Raw genomic sequence first — 16,337 nt, 5'->3', positions numbered from 1 at the left:
TTGGGCCGGGGGTGTCCAGGCATTTACTGAGGAGACGAAAGGAGGGACCACGGTGAGGGAAGAGGTCTGGCTGCCTACCTCCGCTGCCTGACCCGAAGGCGGAGAATCCCGCGCTCTGGGCCCCGAACGCAGAAGACTGTTGGGACAGCGATCCGAACGTCGGGGCGTTCTGACTGGCGAGGGTGCCGAAGGACGTGGTGTTGCTGCTGCTCCCAAACCTGGGTTCCGGCGAGAAATGAGGCTGCGGTTAAGCGTGGCCACGCGGTCACTCTGCCGCCCGATGGGGGGGGGCCTCATCCCCCCTCCCGAGTCTCAGGAAGTGAGACTCGCGTGATTCGAGGTGACCTGCTTGGTTTAAAGTGGCCGCCTCTCAGAACAAACAGGCTAGAGCCCAGAGCCAACCTTCACCTCAGCTTCGGGAAGAAAAATAAAGGGATGCCATATGAAACGTCCCCTTGCCCAGTGTTTGAGTTCCCCTCCACTGCCTGGAAATTCCAGGTCACTGGCCCTACCCTAACCCCACCCCTGCCTCGGGTCTCTCATGCACGCCTGTGGGAACTCTTCAGATGCCAGTCGGGGTCACATACAGTTTCCTGGCCAGGGACCTGAAAAAAGGTGACAGGCTCTTTCGGAGATTTCAAACCAAAGCTGGAACTCAGCTCTGCTGGACAAAATGGAACCAGCCAGTCAGGATTTATGTGGGAGAGCCCCCAGCCAAGGCAGAACCTGATACTTTTTTTTTTTTTTTTTTTTTTAAACTAGTGAAGAAAATAGCTGGTTTCAAATAAATAAATAAAAACCTCCAGATTCCTAGTCAACCACGAACCTTCCACCAACTCTGCAGCATTATGTGCCGGGCGGCCACTGGCGAGAACAGTGCCCGTCAGAACCTGCCAGGATACCGGCTTAAGTCGATCCCAACTCTCCTTTAAAAGCTTTTCTTAACTTTAAGTCTTGGGGTTTCCTGACTTCCTGGGAGAAACTTAAAAGACCCATTGGTCTCTGCATGAAATCTAAGAAGCAATACATCAACTTGCTCACTTTCCTTGAGATTCGCCAGCACTGCTGCACCAGCATCTTTCATGGAGAGGAAAGGGTATGAATAAGGAGTCCACCTGAGTTTATTTTCAAGATAAAGATGCTTTCACCTGGCCAACCCTCATCCCATGTACCCTGACAGCTCTCCCAAACAAGCCCCTGGCTCCACTCCCCAACCCTCTAGCTTTACACATCCTGAGCCAGTGCTGAGGACAAGGACAGCGAGAGGCCTATAAGACGTTAATCTCAGACTCCACACCTCCTTTGAAGGAGACACTTCGTAGTCATCGCCACATATATTTTACTGGGAATTTGTGGTGTGGTGAAGGCTATTTTTTCCATGGGGTTTTGGTAACCAGACCGAGTTTCTGGGGCCCTTAAAAGCAAATCTCTAATATGGCATTTTCAAGTGAGGATATGCACAAGGGAGTGAGAGCTGCCTTGAAGGCTGAGCAGTCGTGGAGACTCTGAAACACGCACGGGGCCCAGGCAGTGCCTAAGGAAGCTGGCCCAGGGGACTGTGCACCGAAGACCCACTCTGGGGGTCTGGAGCGGAGCAGGGGACACAAGGAGTTGTTTGCTCGAAGACAATGGGCCTCCCGCGCAACAATCCCAAGAGGAAAGAATGTGATTAGAAACTATTCATTCAGAGTCTCCTAACAGAAGTCACCACACAAGGGGCAATCCTGGCTGTAAAGCAGCCACGGTGAGACTGTTTCTCTTCCTCTAACCAATCCTGTAGCTCCACCAGGAGAACAGGGATCTGCCAGCCACGACGCCACGTTATCAGGGGACAGCAACACGGCGGACGTCCACCGCGTACTGGACAGAGTCTGCCTTGGAAGACACGAACCTTCCCCTGGAGACAACAGGAATCCTGGAGCGACTGGTTTGCTGATTTCAAGGGAGGGGCTTTCAGCTCAGTCGAGAGTAGGGGAAACAGAAGAACTTTCTTTTCAAAGCAGCAGTACTGGGCCCCAGTGCTTCTGCTGACCTGAGCCTGTGGGTTTGCCCAGGCCTCTACGGGGGGCTTACCCGAATCCTCCCGCGCTGGCGGCCGCGGTACCCTCTCCGAACACTTTGCCTCCCGTCGAGCCCAGAGGGCTTGTAAAGGCTGGGGCTGAACCGAATGCTGGCACCCCTCCAAACCCAGGGGATCCCCCAAAAGTAGGAGGGCTGCCGAACACTGGAGCAGCACCGAAGCCACCTGAGCAAAACAGAGGCAAACAAACAGAAACGGGGAGAAAGAAAGAAGGAGACAGGAAGAGAAGACAATGAGCAGTGAGAAACCAAATCAAAAGAGGGAGGAGAAAGGGGAAAGTACGTTAGAAACTCAAATTCAAAACACTACAGCAAAGGGCAACATCCTTTCTACCAGCAAAATAACAAACCCAAACCCAACCCAACCCGCCACCCCCTCCATTTCTAGCAGAGGGGTCTGGGGTCCACGTAGGAGAGCTCCGTGGAGTTCTAAGAATCCAGCAGACTCCGTGCTTGTCTGCGAGCTCCCGGGCCCCTCCCAGGCAAGCTGCACTCGTCAGCTCCATGTCTCGTGAGATCCGACGGCCACCAAGAGCCGACCCCACGCACGCAGACCCCCGCCCAGACCCTCTGCCATGTTTTGAGGCTCCTCACTGCAAAGTCACGCTCAAAAGCGCCGATCCCTACCCAGCTGTCAAAGTGGTCAGAGTTTATTACTTATCATCACATAGGCAAGGCATCTCGCTTCATGGAAACACAAATTATAAAATTAGAGGCTCAAATCCCCTCTCAGGGAGAATCTGCGAGCCGGGTTACAGAGGAGATGGAGAGGCTGACGCTCGGCCAGGTGCTTTTTACTTATTTAGAGCCTGAGAGCTCTCACATCTCTCACAGGAGTCTTTCTCTCCCTGTACAGAAGAATTTTTAAAAAATGCTCTCTCTCTGCAGTCAGGAACTACTCCTCAATAAAAAAGCACGCCGTTTCTTGTCTGGAGGAAGGCTGCTGCATAAATGGGATAAGGCAATCAGTCAGCCAGGAGGAGAGCCCTGAGTCCACGACCCCCTGGGCAGGCTCCCAGCGCTCTCACTCACGTGGACACAGGCCTGCAGGTGACCGCACAGGAAGGGCCAGGCGTGCCCAGGCCACCTCCCCTGATTGCTGGATGCCCATCAGGCGGGAAGACAGAAGGTCCTTCCCTAACTGTTCCTTCTGCTCCTGAGGAGGGTTCCCAAACCCCAAGATGCTGCATACATCACTCTAGTCTATTAGCAGAGACACCTGCTGAGTATCTATTGAGCAGAACAGAGCAAAACGGCACAGGACGTGTGCTCTCAAGGGCAGCATTCCTTACAGTGACCATCGGCCCAGGAGCTACATGCTGAAGGGAGGAGTGGTGGCCCAGGCAGAGCCAGGAGGCGATTTGCCCAGGGAGACAGGGACCTCATTCTCGTCCCTTCAGAAAGTGAATCCCGTTGACAGAGGGATCACTCAGGCCTTCTTACTATGAGCGTAATCACGGCACAAGCTTCGGCCACCTGCAACAGGAAAGATCAACCGCTGGACACGAAAAGCTGTCAGCTGAACGCCTTAGTTAGCTGCTACCTTGTGGTTCAATCGTTTGCTTATTTACCATGAACAGCAGAAGCACAACTGAGAAGGTGCTTTCTGTGCGGGCTCACGTTTGGGTTTACATTCTGTATTTTAAAACCTTGAGTGAAATTCCAAGCCATGATAATGGAGACTGTTGGGTTACAAATATAACAGACTGGAAAAAAAAAAAAAAGTGCTAAAAAACCCTTGCAGTTGAATTATTTAAGACTGATCACAGATCTGGTTACACTTTCTTCCTGGACACACAGGCCTTTATCTAGTGCCTTGTACTCAATAGTGTTCAGAGTTCTTGGTGGAAGGTGACTGAAAAATGAGAAGTCACAATGATACAGAAAGTATACTAGACAGGAAGGGGAGGAGATTAAGCGCACACGCGTGCGCGCGCACACACACACACACACACACACACACAATGCCCCCAAAACAACGAATCCATGTCACAGCTACGTGACAGAAGAGAATGGTCACTTGGGCTTTATTTCTGGAGACAGGCAACTCACTCCTGATGCTAGGGGGGTTCCAATTTTATTAGATGCTTATATTTTTTCTTCTCCAGAAGAGACAGAAATTTAGTAGCACTCAATGATAATAAGATTTCTGATTTACTGAGGGCCCTCCACGTGCCAGGTGCTGTACACCAGTTTGTTTCAATCCTCCCGACAAACCTGGGACTCCCTACTTCACAGGTGAGGACCCCGAGGCTCAGAGAACATGTCTCTCATCTACGCTGAGCCAGCTGGTGAGCAGTAGAGCTGGGATTGGAATAGGGCTGAGTGACTCACAAGACTACCCATCCCCTCACCACTACATGCCACGCTGCCCCCTGCCACTACCACCAAATCCAGCAACTCCACTGACAGAGCAGTGGGGTGACCCCAGTGGACTGGGGGTGGCAGGAAGGTCATTTTCAGTCTGTCCCACTTCCTGTTCTCTCCTCAAATGATCTCCAGTGGTATTATTTTCTACTGCAACTGTACTCAAGGGAGGATGGGCACTTTTGGGATTTCAGAGACCCATCCAAACCATCAATCTAAAAATCCCTCGAGACCTCAATCTAGGTGGTTTCATGGGGCAAGCAATCAAATAGGAAAAATATTCTGAAACGTGGGAGGACACATTTTCTCTCAGACTGCAAAAATAAAAGGGGCAAATTCTCAGATCAACTGGGACATGATCCCAGGATAAGGAACAACATAGAAGATAAACACAAGAATCGAAGAAAACATGATCAGGTTCCTGAAAAAGTAAATTTAAAAGTCTTGATGATTAATAACCTAAAATTTCTTAGTCAAATAATATTTGCCTTGTCAAGCAGGACCAAAACCTTTGTAGCCCTTTCATTTTTAAATCATTCACTGCAGGGAAGGGTGGCGGCAGAATAAAGCTGTGATGCTCATTTCTAGTCCATTTTAAATTCTAGGAAGGAGTATAAAAAAACTAGCACTCATAGACTAACCCAGCCCAGGCACGGGTCTGAGTAAAGGTGCACAGTGTGTGCAGAAACCTCAGCAATTTTGGTTCTAAAAGGTGGGATTCCAGGTACTAATTTGGGGCAGTTCTGCTCCTCAGTCAGAGCCACCCAGGCATCTGCTCCTCGGGTAGGGTCCTTCCTCTGCAACCCCCCCACCCCAATAAATTCAGATACACACAAGGGAGAAGTATCCTGTCCGCTCATCTGCGGGGCATTTGCTTTATTTTGAAGAACTGCTTGCTCAGCAAATATCCTCCCCCTTGACCCCCTGCCTTAAAAAAGTCTTTTCACACAATCTTCCACACAACAAGGGCAGGTATGCACAGATCCCCTCTGTAGATCTCAGAGACAGAAATAGGATAGAGGGGCAGCTGACAGAGATGAAGTGTGGTTTTGCAGGTAAACATATATTGTTCTTTAAAATTTTAAATTATAAGTGTAATAATACATGATTATAAGAAGCCACACAGTTTATAAATGTATACTTTAAAAGTAATGCTGGGATAAAAAGTAGTACTGTAGCGTTCTTTACTCCTGACTGCATGGGTATATTCCAACTGCAAAAATTAATTGAGCTGCAGAGTTATGATATGTGGATACTGTATATGTACAGGAATATCAATACATTTACGTATGTTACACTCACAAGTACAAAAAAAAGTGATTTGGGAAGGAGGACAAATGATATAGACATAAGAAATTAAATAAATAATCTGTCTTGCCCATCACAGGTAATGGGCATCCAAGCAAATCTGACTTAGGATGCTTTCTTGTTTATATTTCAGTTATCACGGTCTTATATGTTCCCTCACTTTGGTTGTTAAATGCAACTGAATATTTACAATGCTTTCTTCCCTAAGAAAACATGAAGTTCTCTTCAGGGCTGCATGCTATGCATTCTGTGCTTTTTAACATGTCTCAGGAGACCTAGAACAGCGTCAGAAACGTAGTAGGTGCTCAATAATTAGAAAATGAATTTTGGGGAAAAGGTCCCTTCATCCATACTCCATACTCTCCCCTGAGAACACCCCAGAGAGCTCTCCTTCCAGAGGTCTATGCAATGTTAAATACGCATCTAACAATAACCACAGCTAACAGGCATAGGAGTACCTGTTTTACTTGGAGTGGAAAACCCAAAGCCTTGGGAGGCCACACTTCCTCCTCCAGAGCTAAAGGTGCCAGCAGGTTTCTGGTCTCCAAATGATGAGCTGGCAAAGCCGCCAAACGTCTTGGCTCCACTGTTTCCAAAAAGGTTAGAGGTATCTGAAGAGATGAAGAACACGTATGAGGGAGATCAGAGGGAGAAAAATGTCCTTATCTGCTTCTCAGAACAGAGAAGGAAGGAACCTCACTAGGTGTCTGCGGAGAAGGGAATGATAGAGAAGTCGAGGATCCAAGGTCGCTGAGACGACCTTGTGCGCTCCGCGGCATGTGGGATCTTCCCGGACCGGGGCACGAACCCGCGTCCCCCGCATCGGCAGGCGGACTCTCAACCACTGCGCCACCAGGGAAGCCCTGCATGCATCTTGATGACAAGTTTTTAATCATTCTGGTGCTCAGGCTCAGGATTTCCTGGCGTGATTCTACAGGCACAAAACAACGGGGCCGCAACAGGTCCCAGTGAAGGGGCTCTTCTGCAGAAAGGTACCTGCGTGCCCACAGGTATCACAGGTATGTCCAACACAGGACCAACCCCGCAGCTGCACACGAGACCATTTGCTTCTGAAGAACAGGGCTGGTTTTCATGGATCTCCTCGTATGAAGACCAACTTCAAATTTTGTCAAACTAGAGAAAACAAAGAGCGAATTCAAACCGAGCGCGGTGGCTTCCAGCGTTCTGCTTTTACAGTCTAGCTGGGCATGCTTGCCACTGCCTGATCTGTGCAGAGAATGGCAGGCGAAATAGGAAAAACCCTGCTGCTCCTACCTCTGATCTGATAGGAGCTAGGCATGCTCTGAAGAATGTAAGGGCCCAGCAAGACTTCCAGTCTGATTTCCTCTTTCTAAGAGGTTCAGTTAAGCCCTTGGCCTGTCAGAGGGTTATCTAGTGGGTCGTTCCTGCAGCTACACACTGAATCGGCTCCAAGACTTAAAGGAAAAACGGAAATGAGGGACTTTCCTGGTGGTCCAGTGGTTAAGAATCCGCCTTCGAATGCAGGGGACATAGGTTCGATCCCTGGTCGGGGAACTAAGATCCCACACGTCGCGGGGCAACTAAGCCCGTGCGCTGCCAACTACCGAGCCCGCACACTCTAGAGCCTGCGAGCCACAACTAGAGAGCCTGTGTGCTGCAACTACTGAGCCCGTGCACTGCAACTAGAGAGAAGCCCGCGTGCCACAACAAAAGACCCCACATGCTGCAACGAAGATCCCGCGTGCCGCAACTAAACCCCATTGGAGCCACATAAATTAATTAATTAAAAAAAAAAATAAGGAAGTGAACTACTAAAAACCAAGATGGGTGAGAAGTATTTTGTTACAAGAAATGTGAATCTGACAGGCAACGTATAAACAGCCAAAGTCAAATACACAGAAGTGCTTGGAGAGAGTACAAACATCACACTAAATGACAGGAATTTTTCTTTAACCCTTTTCCGGGGGGAGAGGGGAGGGATAACTCACATTTCCCCACCATGTTTGGATGCGTGTTTTATTAAAATGAGTTCGCACCCACAGTAAGGCAGCAAGAAGCTCTGCTGAAATGGGATCACTGCCCAAAGCCACAGGCATGGACAGGAGGCTGAAATGACATGCTCCGGGTGGCAATGGGGCATTGACTCCATGTCACCAAGCGAGGCCTACAAACACCTGCACAGGCCAGTCTTCCCCCAAGCCTGTCAGGCGCTCACAGAGAAGGTGACGGAAAGGAGAAGAGTGGAGGGCGAATAACTCTGCAAGTCGAGCCGTCTGAAGAGGTGGTCTACCACTAGCCCGTCAGCGCCAGGGTCTCTCATCTCGCTCTGCTGCCAATCCCACCCCAGTGTGAGATGCAACTCCGTTACTACTTCCGCTTGCAGTGCTCTCGATCTGCAGGCCAAGGAGTGAGGAGCCTCACCTCAGGGACACAACCACCTCAAATGTCTATAGGCACCGATAACATAGAGCCTCAGACCACCGCAGGGTCACCTGCTCTGTAAAGCTATTGCTGACAGTTTGGGAGCTTGGCTGTGAGTAGGTCAGGCACTGAGAGCAGGAGTGGAAAACAGATTCCTTTTCACCACCTTCACATACGGTCGCACGGGACTATATACCCTTCGGTAGAGTCTGCAAAATGCCCTCCTGAGCAGTCTGATCCTTCCCTTAGTGAGCCGGCTGAAGGTTACATCAGATTCCTCCAATGGCAGTACAAAACCAGGCTTCTCAGCCATTCCTTTTATTTGGTATTTCAAGAACAGAGGACTGCAATTTTCTGACTTTGTTAGCGCTACCAAGGCAAAAATTCCAAATAGCAAACAAATTCAAGTACAAGATTAGAGGCTAGATCTCCTCTTGGAGAAATCAGAAATACAGAGATGAAATGATTTTACTGGGACAGTGCTGGAAGACAAATTCTAGAGAAGTCAGAGAACATTTAGGAGTCTTCGGGCTTCTTTATCCCTTTATCTCTTTAAGACTCCTTTGTCTTTAAGATGTTCACAGATATGACAGTGGAATAAATGAGTTGTGCAGTCAGCCCTGGCTTCGAAAACCTAATAACTGTGGGGCAAGGACTTAACCTTCCCGAGTCCCAGTTTCCTCATACATATAATGGGACAGCCACTGTGCCCAGGCAAGGCTGCTGCGAAGACTGAATGAATTAATGTATGGAAAGCCCCTAGTCAGGCATAAGGTAGTCCTAGAAAATAGGACTTCCCTCTCTGTTTAACTTTTCTCCTGCCAATCATGTTTCCTATCCCAATCAAGTTCAATACAAAAAAACAGAGCAGGTCAGCTGCAGAAAGTTAAACCCTTTTCATTTTGCAAAGATCACTAGAATCAAGCCATTCAAGTTGTAACAGCTGTCATTTGTAGTCTCCAAAGGAGCTCTGCATGTTGAAACATTTTAGGATTTATTTACGCTGCTCTGAAACGAAGTGGCATTAAACGATGGGATGTCTGCTTCTCTCTGTCTCTATGGCCAACAATGTGCTTCTCAGTTTTCTCCTAGTGGCTCCAAAATAACAGTCTCTGGCTCTTGAGAATATGGTGTCTTGGCTGTTGGAACAATATTTCACTGTGGAAGAGGCTTCTTCACTTGTGAACTAGCCAGTAAGAAAGCCTGTCTCTGCAGAGCCACCGGATGACCTCCACTGGGGGTCCCAAGAATGGGTCACACTGGCATCCGCTTTGGGCTTCCCCCCACTGGTGCAACGTGGATCCTCTATGGTCTTTTATTTGGCAAAAACACTAGCAAAATCCAACAACAGGGTCTGACCCAATTTAAATTGATACTTGATATAAATTTGATATAAATAACATCACAGAGACCAGGTCCCACGTCATTCTGCAGGTCTAAAGTCACTAGACGAGAATTCAACACACACTGAGAAGGCAGTTCTCAGGAAGCCCTCGTCCAGGATACCTTCCCAAGACATTCTCTTAAAGAACAGTAGTAGAAGGAGCCTTGCGGGACCAAAGGATTCTCATCAAATGACTCCTTCATCCTCATACAAACATGTCTTTCAAGCCCCTGTGCAGAAAATGTGCTGAGAATTGTCCTCACCAGTGTCTTCAGGACAAGACTCAAGGAGGCAACAGGGCCTTACAGGTAGCAATTCACAGGACCCCCAAGGGTTAACTGTATCTATGGTAGAGTCTCGGGGAAGAGAGAGAGAAGAAACCTTTCTAGTGTGAGCTTCTGGATATAGAACACGCCAACTCCAAGCACCAATGTTCCTAGCTTGTCTTTCTCGATCAATGCATAGTTCCAATTACTTCTCAGGCCTAAAGAGGGCAGCTCCAGGACCAGGCAGCCTGGGGCCTAAATGTCACCAAGGGAACTGCTGGCCGCCCAATCTGTGCTCGGATATCTATCTGCAGGTGAGCATGTTCGATGCCACGCGGAGTGATCACAAGGGCTGTCAGACAAGGCGCGTGGGGAGGCGTTCCATTCCATGGCGAGGCCAGACGATCTCAGCAGGCAACACAGTGGATCAGAGCTCTGCACACATGCCAGGATGAAACCCTCCTTATGCCACTTAATGGCTGTTACCACTGGAAGTCAACATTCCCACTCTGAACCTACTTCCTTGTTGGTAAAATGGGGACGGCCACATCTGAAAATACTGTTGTGAGAGGTGATTAGACCGCACACACTGAACAACTGGCGCACAGCAGGTGATCAGTAAAGATGAGTTCCCTTCTGCTGACGGCTCGTGAAAGAACAGAGCATAAGGGCTGCAGGATTCCAGAGAGGGAGAGATCACTGTGCATCCTCGTGACCTTTCGGCCACGCTGCAGAGGAAGACGTACATTCATGCTGAAAGGAACGGCAGGTTCAGAGGAGCGGCGTGTGGGGAGCAGTGTGAACCCTGGCACTGAAGCAGGGAGAAGTGAGGGTGTGTGTGTGTGCGCGCGTGTGCAGGCGAAGGAATTCGAAGTCAGAAAAGTGTGTCAGGGCTCATGGAGGGCCCTGCATTATAGCCTAAGGAGTTGGTCTGGACTTGGTTCTATAGTTAGTGGGACATTGCCAAAGGGTTCTGAGTAGGGAGAGTGGCAAAATAAAAGAGTTTTAAGACATTCAATTTGGTACAGGTTTCCAGACCACAGTGTAGGAGACAGCAGGCAGAGAGGGGAGTCTGGAGACTCCTGTGACAACCTGGATGACAATGGGGACACACCCCACGATGACAGGGAAAAAGGAGAGGGAAAGAGCAGGGAAGGAAGTGTTTGGCAGGCAGGAAAAGAGCCGGGAGCCCATCCACACAGGGCAGGAAACTGTGCTGCTCAGAGGATCACACGCCGCACGGTCGCCCGAGGAGAAAGAGGCCGCCCCTGTGACCTGCAGAAAGCGTTCTCAGTTCTGTGGCGAGGCCAGTGTCCTCCCCAGGGGCCTTCCAGCTCCTTCTCCACTGTTCCTTCCTCTCGTCCTGCACTTGGTCCTCAGGGCTACAGAAGCTCTTGTCCGTTTCACTAGCAAATTACGCAGTTTTAAAAACCAAAATAATGCTAAATCTTTCCTGCATACTTTCAAATTCACTTAAACTTCCCTTAAATGTGAAAGTAAACTGCTGGTTTACAACAGCTGACCTTTAGGAGGTGAAGACCCGCAGGTGTCTGGTATCAAGAACAGATATATGTTTATTTTAAACCAGAATTAAAGAATTAGAAACAACGGTGTGCCTATGAACAACAGGTCAGAGCCGGGCAGGGGGCGTCTGTCCCCGATCTGTAGCACTGTCCAGTTACTATGGTGTAAATAACTACTCCCTGATGTCACTGAACAGGGAGCTGGGGAGAAATGTGCAAGCTGGCTCTCCTGAGCCGGTACAGGCCACCTCCAGCCCAGCACTGACAGAAGGCCATTTTCTGCCAGGTAAGAGCCACGGCATTAAAGGTGAATCTGACAGGAGGAAAGGATTTTTTACAAAGATATGACACACCCACGTTTTAACAAAATAGGCTAGTAACACAATCTTGCAGACAATAATCTGCCCATGGGACAAACGCACATTTCTCACTAGCATGTTTTATCAAATGCCTGTTCTGTGCTAGACGCTGTGTTTGGCACCTTATGCATGATCTGGCTGAGTTCTAGGTCTGCCACTTTCTGGCTTTGTAACTAAAAATCACCTAACCATTCTGGGCTTGTTTCTTGATTGGAAAAGGGAGACCGACACCCGAGGATCATGTTTTCAAAGTACGTGCTATGGAGCCCTGCAGTTGTGTGCTGATAGCTGGGAAAAAGATGGGGAAACCGCCCAGGAGTATTGCTGGTTCTTGGCCCCTGCTTCTGAATACGCTGTTTTTCTCTGTTTTATGTATCAGGATTCTGCGTAAGAGTTCATCTGCAGAAACGGCTTCTGAAAACTGTTACTAGACTTGACTTCTAAGATCCCTTCATTCAAGGGTTCTAAATTCCTCCTAGCAGAACACAAACTTCTGGTTATATAATTTCACAAGTTTAAAGCTATGTGTGTCTTCACTATAATCTCTCCTTATATATTACCAGATGAACAGTGACATCAAAATAACTGATCTGTGACTCCAGGAGTCTCAGCAAAGAGTTTTGCTTTTTAACTACATGAGCCTTAATATCAAGGAAACATCTGTTCTGTCTATGGAACACGAGCTCTCGCATTAAGATCGCGTATAGCACAACAGAAGAGAGAAGCTTCTGGTAGAGCATATTAAACAAGAGAAGCTAAGATGAAGGTGACAGGTGCCCGACTTCCCATCTCAGTCTCCACTGGCAGCAGGATATATTTTTTTAGAAGATTTAAACAAACACATTTCTTTCATTTCCAACCATGAACAGACATCAACAAGGAATCAGCTGGAGAAGAAAGTGCCGGCAGAAAGATACAGGTTCATTTGAAAATAAGACAAAAACGTAAGAGATGGGAAATAATGACGGCGTCAACTTTTGTGTGACACTTCTCTACAGTAGCTGAATTTTAAAGCAAATTCAAAGAGAGTCCAACACAAATGAAAATCCAGATGCTCCTCCAAGCACACCCAGCTTGTTCTGCTGCTCTCTTTTACGCCTGTCTGCTTGCATTCATTTCAAGTCATTTCAATCCTAAGAAACAGAGCAATTTGGGCCTTGGGAGAGAAGAGGGGAGTAGCTCAATATACAGATCCTCTCTCCCTGCAGCTCTGATGTCTTTCCGTGATTATATAGGACATCTCATTAGAAAACCAAAAATAAAAAACAAAATCAAAACAGATCACACTGCTTTGGGGTAGATATTTTAAATGGGCCTTCTAGACCTTTTCTTTCCTTTCTACACTTGTCACTGAAGCTTTGATAACACCGCGAGGATGACGATGACATCAGGGGACCAAGAGACTGGGAAAACTTTCTTAACTTACTTGGGGTGGCTGTAGATCCAAAGCCCCCGCTGGCCGAGCTGAATGGGTTTTTGTTGGCTGCATCTTGGCTGGGTTTCCCTCCAAGGCCACTGAAGAAACCTCCCCCTCTTCCAGTGTTTCCAGACCCAAACACGCTGCCACTGGAAGAGGACGACTGCTAAAAAACAAAAGGGACAGGAAGCACGATAAGATGAGAGGTCACGGTAAAATGGCAGGCCACATCCACGGAGAGGAGGCACTCACAGCTGTGCAAGTGGAAGAAGCAAGAGAACGCTGATTAGTTCTGGTGCAGATGCTCTAACACCCACAAAGGAAGCTGAGCTCTGCACAGGAACACTCTCTACAATCACAGGTTCTCAAGTTCTTCTATGTGCACAGTTCTCTGGAAACATCATTTATGGTAGGTGGGAGTCTTAACAGTTCATCTGCCCTGCTGCCTGCAGTCTCTGCTGGACATGACGCCAGGGGCAGGAAAACCAAACCCTCACAAGCGCCCCCAAATGCGAAAGTTTAAAAACATGTCTAGGTTATGACGAGCACCAATTATTTTAATTCCTCTAGTGTTTGGCTGACCTCATCAGCAACCGACGATAAGGGAGTCGCACTGTCTTTTCTCCCAATTTGCGCGCTTTTATTTCGTAATGACTTCCCCAGTACTGCAGAAATGAGCTTAAATTAGCTCCACTGTTGAAACGATGACCGCAGCTGAATTCTGTCCAAGTTTGCAAATCTTATGCTCAGAGGATGGTGAGCACGTGCTGACACAAAGCTGTATCAGGCACCACACACTGTATTTTTGTTTGGAAACTGGTTCTTTAAGGAAGACCAGTGCTAGATTTGAGGGACAATTAATGATTAGTTAAGTATGACATCTCCCTGGCTGATAACGTAGAATACGATGGGCCATTAGAAATGGGTCGCTGTGCACAGGAACCTTACAGGAGTCACTTCAAAGGGGGGGGGGAACCAGAGAAGTGTACAAGTCCCTCTTCTTTCTGGCAAAATAAACCACCCACCTCAAAACAGTGAGTGAAATATCAATAAATGAGCTAGGAAGGTAGTGCCCTTCAGAAAAGTGCCTAAAATGTAATTTACACGCTCAAAAAATGGTTCCTGTTCAGTATTTTGACAATGACGATAATGAACCAATGACCGAGCACTTTCTCTGTGCTAGGCACTTTTCTACACACTTTACAAATAATTATTTAATCCCCACAACAGTCAAACCTCTAGCAGCCTGCCCCTGAAACATGCCCCAGCACACCCCTGCTCTGAGCCCCCGTACCGTGACTTTCTGCCTGGACCATGTGACAACTTTATTGACGTTCTGCTTCCCCTACAATCTGTGTTCACACAGCAGCTGGATTAATCCTTGAAAATGGCAGTCAAAACATTTCACTCCTGCTTACAAATTCTGAAAGATACACATGACTTGGCCCCATCCATCTCTTGGCATCGTCTTCTATCACCCCCCCGCACTTGGTACAGTCACACCAGTCTTTTGTGCCTTGGACAGGACAAGCTAATTTTTACCTGAGGGCAACATACTTAATGTACTTGCCTGTCTCTCTCCTTTTTTTTTTTCCCTCTTTAAACTTCTTTAACAACAACAGTAACTGTTTACTACAACCATTTAATGATGAGTAACAGCTTTTTAAAACTTGGAATGAAATCCAACCATAAGAGCACAGGCTTTGATAACCAGTAAACTGACTTTCAAAGGAACGAAGACGTGACAACTACGCATGCACGCGGAAAACAGCAAATATCAGGTTTCTTGGCTGACTTCCACGCATCAGGCTGAAACATAGGAAACTGCCAATATACGGACATTTTTGCCCTACAAGGAAAAAACCAAAACAAAAACCCCACCGAACCCAGCAATTTCAGATGGCTCAACTTATTTTTAAAAACATCATTTGAAAAGTAATGGATATCTGCAGAAATGAATAGAAACGGGTAGCACTTCACTGAAGTGAATGTGAATCGACAGTTATTGCATCCTCAGAAGCGGGTTTAGAGTATTCCATTCATTTTAACTACAATAAATAACAACAGTTTTTAAAACTGTAAATTATGGAAAATCTCAAAAGTATAGATGGAGGAGCATAATGAACCCATGTACCCATCACCCAGTTTCACCCGCTAACTCACAGCCAGTTGAGTGTTACCTAGAGCCCCATTTTCTTCCCCTCAGCCTTTATTAGTATGAAGTAAATCCCAGACATCTCACCATTTCATCCACGGATCTTCCAGCATAAAGCTCTAAAACATAAACCATAGCCATAATAACATTATCGTGTCTAAAAAATTAATTCCTTTATATCATTGAATAGAGAGCTAGTGTTCAAGATCCAGCCTAATAAAGTTGCCAAAAAACCCTGTGAATCTCGTCCAGCCTCCAGACCCAAGCACCATTTCACAGGAAGTAACAGGGCGCTACACTGCGGGGATCTCCAAAGGACCAACGATCTGCTTTGTTCATCAACTGTACTATGAGGGGAAATAAAAGAGGGGCGGTCCTGGGAGGGCAATTTATAGATACAGAGGCTGAAGAGAACTACCAGCCGACCTCAGTGAGTGAGGCTGACTTGATCCTGATTCAAAGAAACAAACGTAAAAACAGACATTTATGAGACTTCTTCAGAAAGGCATTTCCTGACTATCGAACCTAAATCAGCTTCCCTGATTACTGCCACATCATCCTGCTTTACTGTCTTCATAGTACTTAAATTAACTATTTGAAATGAAACTGTTTTAATAAGGACTGACACCCCTCCCCACCCCGCCAAATGTAAGCTCTACGGACATAGCCACTTTTGTCTGTCTTACTCATTACTGAATCCCGGCATGAATGTTAAATTAATTTTCACAGTCCTGGTTCTCTACTGCCATTTTAACAACATTAAATCTTCTGATCCATAAACCCAGCATGCCCTTCCACTTATTTAGATCACCTTTAATTTCTTTAAACAATGTTTCATTGTATTCAGGGCACACGTTTTGCACTTCTGTTAAATGTATTTCTAAGTATTTTACTCCTTTTCATGATACTGAAAATGAATTGTTTTCTTAATTTCATTTTCAGATGGTTTGTTGAAAATGTACAGAAATACAATTAATTTTTATATATTGATCTTGCATCCTGAAAACTTGCTGGTCCCATTCATTAGTTCTAGTTCTGTAGTGGATTCCTTTGGGATTCCTATATACATGATCATG

The 16,337-nt window shown here is 47.1% G+C and overlaps 1 protein-coding gene across 11 annotated transcripts in view; it reads right to left on the bottom strand.

Moving 5' to 3' along the window:
* Window positions 1-16,337, bottom strand: part of NUP214 (nucleoporin 214) — a 136,836-nt gene that overhangs the window by 38,850 nt on the left and 81,649 nt on the right. For 7 of the 11 annotated variants that reach the window (XR_016393663.1, XM_022578425.3, XM_089913876.1 and 4 more), the window contains 4 exons: window positions 13,116-13,272; window positions 6,213-6,365; window positions 2,074-2,245; window positions 79-218 (listed from right to left, as the gene is read on the bottom strand). Coding sequence is in view for 10 of the 11 variants with exons in the window: in XM_022578425.3 (XP_022434133.2) it covers window positions 79-218; window positions 2,074-2,245; window positions 6,213-6,365; window positions 13,116-13,272 (622 nt within the window). In the remaining variant the exon portion in view is untranslated. The other 4 variants (XM_089913883.1, XM_089913878.1, XM_089913880.1 and 1 more) reach the window with 4 other exon arrangements.

This window comes from Delphinapterus leucas, chromosome 6, assembly GCF_059928025.1.
Source record: "Delphinapterus leucas isolate spDelLeu-1000000601 "Yukka" chromosome 6, BTC_Dleu_Yukka2, whole genome shotgun sequence".
NCBI classification, from domain to species: Eukaryota; Metazoa; Chordata; class Mammalia; order Artiodactyla; family Monodontidae; genus Delphinapterus; species Delphinapterus leucas.
Note: the sequence above shows the minus strand (reverse complement) of the source record. Positions and strands in the feature narration are given on the sequence as shown.